Source organism: Pundamilia nyererei, unplaced genomic scaffold (genome assembly GCF_000239375.1).
Source record: "Pundamilia nyererei isolate P.nyererei 1_Seehausen unplaced genomic scaffold, PunNye1.0 scaffold00149, whole genome shotgun sequence".
NCBI classification, from domain to species: domain Eukaryota; kingdom Metazoa; phylum Chordata; class Actinopteri; order Cichliformes; family Cichlidae; genus Pundamilia; species Pundamilia nyererei.
Window position 1 is genome coordinate 1,473,929 of NW_005187550.1, and position 12,656 is coordinate 1,486,584.

Here is a 12,656-nt window from a genome sequence, read left to right on the forward strand (position 1 = left end):
TTTTTTTCCATCTTCTTCTTTCAGACAGAGTGTTTTAATCACATCCGCCTTCTCCAGAGGTTCAACTCAACTCATCTCTACACGTGTGGTACTAATGCCTACAGACCCCTCTGTGCATACATAGTATGTACATATATGCATTTTTTTTTTACAGCAGTGAAAATACAGCATATTTAGAAATTGCATTTGCTGCTTTATAGCCGTGACCTTTACTAAAAAAGAAAGCGTGTGCTTTCTGTTATTTTCCAGTGTTTTGTTTGTAAGTTTTCTGTGATTAAAAGATACCTTTGTGCATGGAGTTTCCATATTCAAATCTTTGCTCCTATACAGGACGTGGAGAGATTTGTGATTTCATCTCAGCCTGAAGAAGGCAGAGACAAATGCCCCTACGGCCCCACAACAGGTTACACTGCCCTCATTATAGGTAAGGCAGTTAAAATAAACCAGTCTCTTCTTGAGTTCCAATAAACAGCTGTATAAGCTGGTAAACTGTTGTTGTTTTTTTGCTTCCAGACCAGCAGATATACACAGCTTCCCAGTATGAGTTTAGGAGCTTTCCAGATATCCGCCGAAACTCTCCGTCTCCCACGCTGAAGACAGAAGATGCTCCCACACGCTGGCTGAATGGTGAGTTCATTGCAGGATAAAAGCTCCTTTAGCGCGTTTGGGTAGCAGGATGGTGCAAGTGGACAGGGGTCTGAGCAAACAGCCAGCTAACGTCATGTTAAACCTCCACGTGACCTTCTCTGCTGGACTATCCTTGGTGACTCACATACTCCTTTCTGCTTCAGTGGATTGGTTATGTAATGGTTAACGTTACGACTGCTACTGATTGAGGTTTGTAGTCCAAGTTTGTAAATCGAACACTTTGGTTCGGGCTCAAATATCTCAGCAATCATCATGAAGTTAGCCTTCATGTCCCTGTCAGGATTAATCATTATGATAATTTATTAAAATTCTTATTAAAATACTTTGTGACAGATGCTCAACATTGCAGTGGTCTTGGACAAGATACCGTACTCCAGTTTATCCCTGATTTGTCTATCAGATTATGCATGTATGATAGTTAAAGTAGAAAAGCACTACATAAGTACTAGTTGGCATTGTGTGCCTGTTGGCATTTAACTTGACACTACATTAGCCGCACAGAGTAATTAGCAAGACTTTAAGGTTTTAAGCTGATCTCACACATGCACTGCAGCCGGGAACTTTTCTAGATATTTCCTTGCACAGAGCTGCCTGCTTCAATACAAATGCCACACTCAATTAATCTGACATTAAAAGGTATTTTAACCTGCCAGCTTCCTAGTAGAAAGTCCATGTGCTGTTCACTTGCTGTAATTGTGCCCATGTGAGAAGGTAGGGCTGGTATGTTGTGTGGGTGTTGTTGGTCCCGGCCCCTGCATGCCCTACCTAACTAGTTTTCAGTAGTGATAGCAGAGTTCATACAGTCTCCTTGTTGTGTGCTGCATATCTATGAGAACAATGTTGGTTCAATATCCTGACTTGATTATTCTGACATTGTTTGGAGTTCATAGGTGAAAACTGCCAGGACCAAGATAATCCCAGATGCAGGTCAGAGACCAGGACAGGATTACAGCTGTTACATAGTGTCTTATCGATCAGGGTCAGGGCAGATGTAAGGCAGTGTCTTATGGTGCTCATTCCTTTCAATAATCAATGGGAATCAATGGGTAGTTATAACCTGGTTGGACACACAGGGGAAGTGGGGAGCCAAAGCCAAGGGATCCATAGCAACAGGTTGTTTAGGGTGGCCTCCAGAAGAAGTAATCACCAAGAGACTAGAGTAGCAGAGCCTACAACATGGCGTCGTGGTGATATTGAGAACAGAGTTGTGTTCAATGTTGTGTAATGTTCAAAAGACTTTTGTCACATTTACAATAAGTGCATCTCCTTTTTCCCCCATTGCAGAGGCAGACTTTGTGGGTTCGGTTCTCGTGAGGGAGAGTGTGGGCAGCAGTACTGGCGATGACGACAAGATCTATTTCTTCTTCACTGAAATAAGCCAGCAACAGACACCAACCTACAGCCACAGCCGGGTGGCACGAGTTGCTCGGGTTTGTAAGGTGAGTGCAGATTGAAAGAGATGCGTGAGATATTTTTCATGTGGGAGTGAAAGATTGCGTCAGGCCAACTTGAGTGAAGGTTTAGTTTATGATAGAAGAGAGGGCTGTAATAGATGAGGGGCTGGATAAAGAATACATTTGGAACAAGGCCTCAGTGTAATTAGAAGAGCAGACTGTGTAGCTGATGAATTGGTTAGAGAGGCAGTGTAACTCATAGTGAGACGGGTGGATGGCTACAGGTAAGACTATTTAGCATCGTCTGCTGCCTGTATCGATAAAGTTTTAGATTTCCTGCTGCCTGGTAAAGTATCAAGAATGACATGAGCCAGCTGTACTGTTCTAACCTTGTTTTCTCCTTTGGCGCCTTAAAATTGAGTCAGCTCGCAAGTTCTCTCCTTGAAAGCAGGGCAAAGTATTCATCCTAATAGCAGTGCCTTGTGGCTACATGTGTGACGCTAGCAATTTGCCCCAGGCTGAATACATTTTAAGGTTAAAATCAAAAAGCCAAATGGTGCCATTTTTTGGATTTTCCAAAAGACCCGCAGCCTCGAGTGAAGCTTTTTATATAGTGAATGGGTGTTGAGATGTCTCTGTGTACGCGTGGCTGTCACATCCAATTAGAAGCTCACTCCACTGTGAGTGCTTTCAACCTGCTGAGGATAAACACACACGCATACACACAAATCTGTAAATTACAGTCTTACCTATGGGAAGCTACAACCTTATTGAATATATCGTTATTGCTTTCCCTTACCATCTGTTGTGCTCATCAGGAGCTTCATATCCTTTCGTGTGCCACCTTGAGTGGTGTTCAGTCTATTTTTCTTTTATCTCACATAAACACCCCCCCCCCCCCCCCGTTCTCCCTCCTCCACCCTCTTGTTTTTCTCCTTCCTCCTCACCTGTCATCCTACAGGAAGACCGCGGAGGCCATTTAACTCTCCAGAAACGGTGGACGTCCTTCCTCAAGACTCGGTTGACTTGTTCTCTTCCCGAGTATGATTTCCACTTCAACATGCTGCGCAGCGTGTTCGCTCTGCCTGGCCAAACGCCGCAGGACATGCTTTTCTACGGCATCTTTGGCCCTGAGTGGTGAGTGCGAATTTGTATGTTGCCAAGATGGCTGATCGACAGGGTCTTTGAGGATGCAAATGCAAATGAGTGAGATGGAGATGAAAGGCAGCAATCGATGCGCTGAGACAATCAAAGACGACGTGAAGGGACAGGATGAAAGACAGAAGGAATTTCTTTATCCAGGCGGTGTGAAAAGAAGCTGATTGCAGAAGTTTAACAGCAGTTTAAGGGAAGAGTTGTACTCAAAATTTAACAAGTGACACTAAATCTATTTGTAATACTGCACATGGTTGGGATACTGCTCCTCACCGGCTCTCCTTTCTCTTACCTCAGGTCCGACTACACTTCTCTAAAACCACTTACTTCTCTCCTCCTTCTCTTTTATTCGTCCCAGACAGATATAACTTTTAATCAGCTTCATACCATCTCTTTCAGCGTTCGTCTCCCCCTCCCTCCCTGCCCCACGCTTTCATCCCATTTATCTTTTTCTATCATTTCATCGAGGTGACTCACTGATCTACTGTACTTCTACTGCTGTCACTATGGAAACCCTGGGTTTACTGCTGTTATTGTTCGCGGCTCGCGCTCTGGTCTTTCTCATTGTGTGAGTTGATGTCTTTAGGAAAAACGTGAAGGCGTCTGCAGTGTGTCGGTTCACTCTGTCTGAAGTCCAAGAAGCCTTTCAAGGACCTTACATGGAGAACCAGGACTCTGGTTCTAAGTGGAAGGAATACACTGGAAAGATCCCCGACCCGCGACCTGGAACGGTAAATGCACACACTGGCCAATGAATCCCTTAAACATACTATGCAGCACACAAATAACGTCTCCCTAAGAGAGAGCAGATGAAACCGATGCAAAGCGAAGATTCATAAAGAGAGGACAGGAATAGATGAAGGGAAAATAATTGAGAAATTGAGAAATGAGTGGTGGCCTCAAGGATGAAGCTCAAAACACAACCAGCTTATGTCACTGAAAACCATTTCCATGGCGATTAACTGAAGCTCGCAGCTTGGGTGACAATGGCTTAGTGCAGCAGCCGGGGCCGTGTCATCGTTAGCAGGAGCAGACATCATCCACTGCAGTGTCACTTCAACACTTTGTGGGACTTAATTTTAACTTTGCTATTAAATGGAAAGGAGAAACGGTCAAGCGTTTTAACTTGGGAGCGTGAAAGCCTCTTAGAGGAGTTGGCTGAAATGATTTGAAAGGAACAAAGAGAGGAGGAAAGTCGTTCCCTTAGTCAGGTACAGAGGAAGCTGATTCACCCGCATGTCAGCACAAGCCAGCTGCTGAACCCATGCAGGCTCATTGTAGTCAAAGTAAAAAAGTCAAATTTTCCCCAGACACAGTGTTTCACATTCTCACATTTTCATCTTGATCCCGATTTTCCCACTAAACCATCGCTAAGCTCTCTGACACCCTCTCTGCCTTCCAGTGTTGGCCTCTATTACAAATAAGTCAAAAATACCGCTGTTCCCTACAGCCCACATCATGCCTTCCTACTTGCTCATCATCTCTTCTCTTGTTGTGCTCTTTGTCTTATTTTCCTGCAGTGTATAACTGATGCTCTGAGGGCCAGGAACATGAACTTCTCCACTTCCCTGCCTGATGATGTTCTGAATTTTGTCAGGAGGCATCCTCTGATGTCCAAGCAGGTCGAGCCTAAGGACCGACGCCCCCTTTTGTTTAGGAGGACCACAGACTACACACACATGGGTGTGCACACGGCCCAGGGATTAGATGGAAAAACTTACCATGTATTGTACATGGGCACAGGTGTGTATAAATTCAGATCAGGTATTAACTTTGCAGCCAGTTAATAATTATTTTTTCTGAATTGTTGTTGTTTCTACTTAAGCTTAGCTTGGTGTAAAAACTGAAAACACAAAGCTTGCCTTGTTCCAGAGGTGATGAGGTCCTTGTGGCTTACAGGGAGGTTCAAGACCCTTGCTGTCACTGGAACCAGTCCACCTACATATAATTTTAGACTTCCTGTAGTTCTTGTTCAACCAGCTTTTCATTTGTTTCACAAGAAACAAGCAAAAATAACAAGTCATCCTGTCAGTGGCTTTTCAAGCACTGAGCAAGCAGCTCATATGGGAAATATAAGCAACATTTGAGTGGAAGGAAAAAAAAAAAGCACTTAGATCTGTACTCAGCGGCTTTAAGGTTGAGCAGTGATTCTTGAACACAGTCTTGTGTCATCCTGGTCCACTGCCAACTTGATGTTGCAATTCTACTTGCATGTAACTACATTGTTTCAGTTTGCGAAACATTCTGACGTGGTCAAAAGTCCTCCTTCTCCTGCCTCTCCCTAGCACAATGCTAGCACACTACAGCAAATTAATTTTATCTGTTCATTTCTTTTTTTTTTTAGCCTTTTAGACATTAAAAACGTATTACAGCACATAATTTTTATGCTGATGTTAATGCCAGAAGATGTTTTGAATGCTGATGCTCTTGATTCAGCAGAGCACTGACAACTGTCACCAGCTGTGCATGGCCACACTGAGCGAACCAGCTCTGTAGCTTTACATGGTCTTCCATTTCTTCGCTGAGTTGCTTTGGTTTCTAAATTACTCCACTTTGTAATAACTACTTATAGCTGATCATGAAATATCTAGGGGTAAATACATTTCACACACTGATTGTAAAGACAGACTGCATGGCTAGCTGCTTAATTTTCAATACCTGCAGCAATGGGACTCAAAACACTTGAATTCAAAGATTAAGAGCCTGTGTGACCCAATATTTTTGTCCAAAATGATTTTATTTACCCGTATTCTAGCACTTATTAATGTATGTAAAAGGAAAGAACTATCTTCAGTGTTTGCAATACCAAATGGTGAAATACATATTAATCAATGGATAAATAATAATTCAACCTATAACCCAGTGTCTGATTGGCATGCACGTTTCATTCAGCTTGTATTACAGTGTGTTTTGTGTTATGTATAGTGCTTTATTTCTAATGATTCCCCTTTGTGTCACCCAGATGAAGGCTGGTTACACAAAGCTGTAGACATCAAAGGTCAGCTGCACATTATTGAGGAGCTTCAGCTGTTTGGAGAGCCACAGCCTGTTAACAATCTACTGATATCTGACAAACAGGTAGTGACCAATGCGCAGACAGCCACATTTATTAGATCCAATTTCTGCTTTAAACAAAGTCATCTGTGTCCTATGTGTCCTATACAATATATGACTCTTGTTTCTCCCTCAGTGGAGTGTGTACGTGGGCTCTCCATCAGGCGTGGTTCAGCTGCCACTCTCTAGCTGTGGTAGATACACTTCCTGCTATGATTGCATCTTTGCCAGGGACCCGCACTGTGCCTGGAACGGAGCAGAGTGCGTGGACGTCATGATGCAAGCAGACAGGTCAGTTTGAAAGGTTGTGTGTGTGGTTAGATCAGGTGATTAAAGTGCCCTTTTGTACGTTTGATTTGAGTAAAGTTAAAGTATCAGCGTGCCCTGTCACACTGTCACGCTGTTGTATAATTCAGTGCTGGCAGACAGCAGATGGTTGTGATTGTAAACATAGCCTGTGTACTTTAGGTGTCCTGATTATTCAGGAAAGATACGCTTCCTCTCTAGAAAGCAGATATCGAAGCAATAAATAGCTGACATTCTTATGTTAAGGTGCCTGTTTATTCCTTGTACTGATGTACCTATTGTTATGATTTATCTCTCTTCACAGATCCACATTAATCCAGGATATCCAGCATGGCACCAAGGGATGTGAGAACACGCAAGGCGGTACGCAGAAATCTCATCTGCTCCTCAGTGCTGGTGTTCCAAAAAAAAAAACGAAAAAAACAAAACGTAACGCTTGAAAGGGAGATTAAAAATAGAGAACGCATGGAAGGACTCGAAAGATGCATAGTTGTCATCAGATGGCATGAAGGCCTCTTTGAAAGTTGATTATGCGCACTGTGTTGGCAAAATCCTCTCCTCCCTTCTTTAATCACATTTTTGCCATCTCTGGAGAGAAATCTGTTTGATATTCAAGGCAGGCGAAGTCCTTCTCTCACTCCTCAATTTCAATCTGATAAAGTGTAGCTTCTTCTACCCCCCTCACTCCCTCGCTCTGTGCAAAGTAATGTGAGGGCAGGAATTAAAAGATTTGTAATTGGAGTTCATGCCTCAATAACTTTGGATGGCCTTTGATAAATGCAGTAGATGTAAAACAATGAACATATATATAAAACGTGTCTGTGGCTGATTTGTGGGTTTTCTTATGAAATCTGTGTTTCAGCACATGTGGGCTTGCTTGTGTTTTTCAGATGTTGTTCACCGGAACCGCTCGGTGCGGGTCGGTGATGACGTGCTGCTGCAGTGCGAGCTCAGCTCCAATCTGGCGACGCCCCTCTGGATGCTGGACGGCAGACAGGTGCAGGGGTACGACCTCAACTCTGGTTTTAGAACCGGCACAGATGGCCTGCTGATCATCAATGCCCGGCAGGACCAAAGTGGCTTGTACACCTGCTACGGCGTTGAAAACAGTGTAAAGGTTGCAATAGTTACCTACAATGTCACCATCCAGTTGGACCTGCACCCTCTACCGCCTGTTGATCCAACTCATAGCTCTACCACCGTCAGAGGCCCCAGTGAGCATCCCCAGACAGAGAGGGGCAAGCCACCACTGCTGAGCCCTCTTCTCCCACACTCAGATCTGCTTTCCCCCAGGAACATGAAGGCCATCTACCTCTCCCTCATCACTATCCTCGGAGGCCTGTGCGTGGTTCTCACAGTGGTTCTTATCTATGTGGGCTTCTGTTTGCGAGTAGGCCAAAGAGGAAAGTACTCAATACGGGCTGCGGCTGCGGCCCACCAGAGTGGTAAGAAGCACCACAGGAACAGGAAACAGCACAGAAACTCCACCACCATGGAGCTGAAGACCATCTCGAGTCACTGTAATGGCAACGGCATTTGTAACGGAGGTTCAAATATGCATAACGGCAACATCCAGGACGGAGGCTTACTACAGATTGTCCCTGGCGAGGGTCACACTTCACCCAGTAATGAACCTCCTCCCCCAGCACCGCCTCTCCCCCCCACACCTCAACTTACCTCGCCGGGGTGTGACTTTTCCAACGGGCTGTCGGCAACACTGCCTAGTGTCCTGAGGAGGATACATGGGAACAGCTATGTGCTCCTGAGACAGAGCGACTCTGAAAATATGTCACCACCTGGTTATTCCTTTGCTGAGGAGCTCAACAAGATCTTAGAGAAGAGGAAACACACTCAGCTGCTGCCCAGGCCGGATGAGAGCTCTGTGTAGACAGATGTAGCTTCCCCTATAGTGGGCGTACTGCTAAGTGTTCTTAGCTGGTGCCTGTCACGTGACTCATTACTGTTGTGGTCTAAAGCAGTGAACGGGTCAGAAATGAGACATTCCTATTTTTGAACTGCTTGTCAAACTGAATTCCCCAATTTCCCAATGCGCGACAAATGAGAAGATAAATTCCAGTGAAGGGGCCGAGCATGAAACAACAAAAAAGAGCAATCTACCTCACCTCAAAACTGCCCATAAGAACAAGTGCAGTCAGTCCCCAGTCTGATCTGAGTGTCATGTCTGAGCCCTCTGATCCACAGAGCACAAAGCGGGATGCACAGGCTCCACCAACAAGTCAAATTGAGCCACACTGGAATATGAATACATGTGAAGAGTTGATTCAGACCGGAGGGCAGCTAGCCAGAGTTCGTTTGAGCACAGATGGCCTATGCATTTTTAAAAACATGAAGGGAGAGAGGGGAGGGAACGTGGTGCGCAATGTTTTTGCTTTTAACTAATTGCAATAACCAACACAATATTTTACAGTAATATAGGACTGGATGGCACATAACATTTACACCAGCCATCAATTGGTGAACTAATCATTATTTAATATTAACCCTGCTTAACTAAGTATTTCTTTATTTACTGATTTATATAATTACTACACACGTAATGCACCACTTTTAGTAGATAATTGTCATATTAATCATTTATATGTATTGTTTAAATTGCAGAAAAATTTATTTGTGTTAATTTGTTGATAATCCAGGTGATGCTGTTAATGCATCATAAATGGTTAAAACATGAAGCAGTGTGTTAGCCTTTAATACTCCAGTTTAATTAATATCTACTAATTCCTTCAAGTAGCCATTAGAGTCCACATTACATGCAAAATTCATGAGGGATTAAACTTATTAAACCCTTAGATGAAAATGTATTAAATAGTGATTATTTCACCAAGTACTGATGGACATCCCAAGATAATATGTGACAGTATTATAATTATTTTAGTGCACTTTAAATGCTAGTAATTTTAAAGTCATTGTTATTAACTGCAACCAGCCAGCCAGAGGAAGTTTTTTTTCTTTCCCCCCCTTGTCAGTGTGATGAGTTGCAACTGTGCAGACCTCAGCTGTGTCTGCTGGACCTTCTCTGACACAGTGGGTCAGGAGAAAAACACTGACTGAGCCTGAATCCACCGCTGAGTGACACCCTGCATGAGACCGTCACACAGAATGACAGACTGCGGGAAACAGAGTTCGCCAAGAGCGTTCCAAGGTTAATCGTCTTTATATTGCACTGATACATCTTCTACACAGGCTGTTAGCCAAACAGGTACTTAAGGCTATGGACCAGAGAGATAAACACCCCTCATTCTTTATATTTTGTTTTCAAGGAGCCAGACTGTGTTGTAATTGTTTATAAGTGGTTTTTGAGGAATAGTTATGAAGGTCTTCAAAGTTTTTCTTTGGGCATTGGCTGCTTTTTTCACTCTTTCAGTCCAGTCCTTATACATTTTCAAAGGAATGCTTTTATGTTTGGTTCGTCCCTTGAATTTGGTGTCTCTTTATCATTTATAGGTCACTGTTGTCTACACATAACAGATAACTTAGTAAAAACACATTTGTCTCCATTTCTTTACTTGAATCTATGAAAAATGCCAAAACACACAGCTGACAGGTGTAAATAGTAATTTTACACCAGCAAGGTAATTCCCAAAGAGCTATTAGCCAAAAGCTTGGTGTGCAATGTGTGCCAGGAAGGGGCACAGTGAGGCTGAGGTATACCAAAGTACGCAAGATCTGGACTGGAAATCAGTACCAACAGATTTAAAATCTTTGGTTCAGATCATTGTCAATATGTATAGAGGAGGTCAGAACAGAGGCAGTGTCTACAGCCATCTGTAAAACACCGTGGAGTGGAGGCTATGTCATGGCTTGGGGTTGCATTTCAACCCTGGTGTTGGCAAGTTCTGAAGGCAGAAAAGTGCCATCAGATTTTGACCCAAAATCCAACAAAAAGGTTTGAATTTTTTTTCCAAAGACCTGGAAAACTATTCTTGAAGACAACTTAAGAAAATTACAGGAAAGTTTGGCTAAGATAGTTCAGGCTTGTCTGAGAATCATGGTGGTAACACCAAATAGTGACCTTCAAGCTCACTCATTGTGCAAACTCTGTTTTTGCCCTATATACTTCATTTTCATGGATTTTTGAATGTTTCAATAAACCGCTGCACCCATTTCCCTAGCAAAGTTTAAAGAAATGAGGTCTGGCTCAGGACTTTTGCACAGTAGTGGACACACAGTTTCTACCCACCTGTATGCTCTAAGAGCGTATCAATTACATCAGCTTGGTTATTAATAATTTGTGCAGGAATGTAAACTCACAGATTTCCGATTGAAAACATATGCTGTAAACTCATTCACAGCTGCATTGTCTTATCTCGAACAAATTACACTCTGACAGAATAATTCATTTATGGGAATAATCCAGCCATGCAGGAAATTAAAACAAATTTCTCTTGCATCAATGATTAATGTTTAGGCTGATTTGGCCATTATGTTGCTCAGTCTCACTCTTAGTCCTTTTTATTTTCCTAATCCATCTTCTTTTGCTGCATCTTCAGCTCCCATGCCTGAGCGCAGTATTAATTAAACAGTCTACTTATGACGAGGATGGAGAAACTGAGTGAGAAGTCTCCCTGGACATTTACATTATGTAACACTCTCAGGTTTCTAATTATTTTTCTCATACCCGCGGGCATGGGGTGTGGTTTTCCATTTAATTGCTGTACGTCAAGAGTAGAAAAGCAAAAATAACTCGAGTGTAAACAACATCATGATAAACACGAGTGACGAACATGTAAAGTCGTACGTGGGATTGAACCTAACACGGCTGTGACGTCAGGACGCCAGCGTAGCTGTGGCTTGAGCTCGGCTTTCCAGTCAGCTTAGCTTGAACACTTCACACATTAAAAGCCTTCATTAAAACCATTTGACCTCGATTCAAAGCACAACACAAGGTGAACACAACTACAGGGGTTTGATGTGATTTGCAGTTTTATTCGCTGCAGTGGAAACGCTGAATGTTTTTTGCCTTCTCTCTCGTTTGTAGGTGTGATGAGCGCAGGTCAGTTTGAAGCCCACTTAATTTCATTCCCGAGGATACCATCTCTCAACCAGTGTCAGATGGCAAAACTGGCTGCAAAGATATTCTTTAATGAGCACTGAAATCAAATTTTCTGTCGTTAGTGGACAGTGGCGCCTGAAGCGAGGCTGGATAAGGGCTACAGCATAAGAGTCTCTGCCCCAGCAGCAACAACTGAAAAGGAAATTGTTGGCTCCCGTGTCTTACCGAGCAGCATTTCTTCTTCAGAAAGCAGCTGCGTGTGTGTTTATGTGTGCGCAGAGTGCCCTTCCCTCCGTTTCATGTAATAACCTTTTTTCCCCTCACTTGCTGCATGAATTATTTCAACACTGTTTCTCTTTAAGTAAAGGACAAAGAAAACTCATTTTACTATTAATCGAAAGTGCCAAGTTTGTTGTTTTGTGCGCCTATTTTATCCCTCAAAGAAGCTGCATATTTATTTTGTAATTTTGTACATTGTATGTTTTGGAATTTACTGTCGATGTTTTGTGTCAAAGTGCCACTTGTTAAACAAAAGCCTAACAAAAAGGAGGATCACACTTTGCCTGTGTTGCACAAAATGTAATAAATAGAAGCACGGTAGACAAACAAAAAGCATGCAGAAGCCGTACCAGCACCACAGAAGTGAGTATTTATAACCTACTAAGGGAAATGAAAATACACCAAATTATATATAAACCTCACAATATTCCTAATGTCTTAATGAGGGATCGTTAAGCTTTTTTTGTCACTGTAATTGTTTTGTTCTCTGTTTGCATGCTTGTGCACACAGCAAATCCAATTCTTTTATTAAGCTAACACAAAGAATTAAAAGGGAAGTGGGTTCCTTCACATTTCAGTCATGATGAATTTGAATAAAACTTTCTACTTCAAAGACTTCTTCATTTTTGATTTTGCAGATACAAAGGTAGATGAAAGAAATCCTATCCTTGTCAAAGCTTTTTTTCATATGTAAGAGGAGAGAGAGAGAGCGAACTATGTAAGCCTGCAAATATTGCCAGTGAAGCATCTGCTTTGTAACTGGAAGCAGGCCTGAGTTCCTGCAGCAAGCGCAGACTGGTACGGAA

At 42.8% G+C, this 12,656-nt stretch overlaps 1 protein-coding gene across 1 annotated transcript in view; it reads left to right on the top strand.

Annotated features, from left to right (window-relative positions):
• LOC102209497 (semaphorin-4G-like) overlaps positions 1–12,448 on the top strand; it is a 27,994-nt gene extending 15,546 nt beyond the window's left edge. The window contains exons 4-15 of the mRNA XM_005744838.2: positions 25–123; positions 331–424; positions 514–627; positions 1,933–2,087; positions 3,004–3,179; positions 3,784–3,928; positions 4,718–4,940; positions 6,160–6,275; positions 6,388–6,542; positions 6,862–6,920; positions 7,448–9,720; positions 11,557–12,448. Of these exons, the coding sequence (XP_005744895.1) occupies positions 25–123; positions 331–424; positions 514–627; positions 1,933–2,087; positions 3,004–3,179; positions 3,784–3,928; positions 4,718–4,940; positions 6,160–6,275; positions 6,388–6,542; positions 6,862–6,920; positions 7,448–8,445 (2,334 nt within the window). The 3' untranslated portion in view covers positions 8,446–9,720; positions 11,557–12,448. The remainder of the gene's footprint in view (positions 1–24; positions 124–330; positions 425–513; positions 628–1,932; positions 2,088–3,003; positions 3,180–3,783; positions 3,929–4,717; positions 4,941–6,159; positions 6,276–6,387; positions 6,543–6,861; positions 6,921–7,447; positions 9,721–11,556) is intronic.
• The last annotated feature ends 208 nt before the right edge of the window (positions 12,449–12,656 follow it).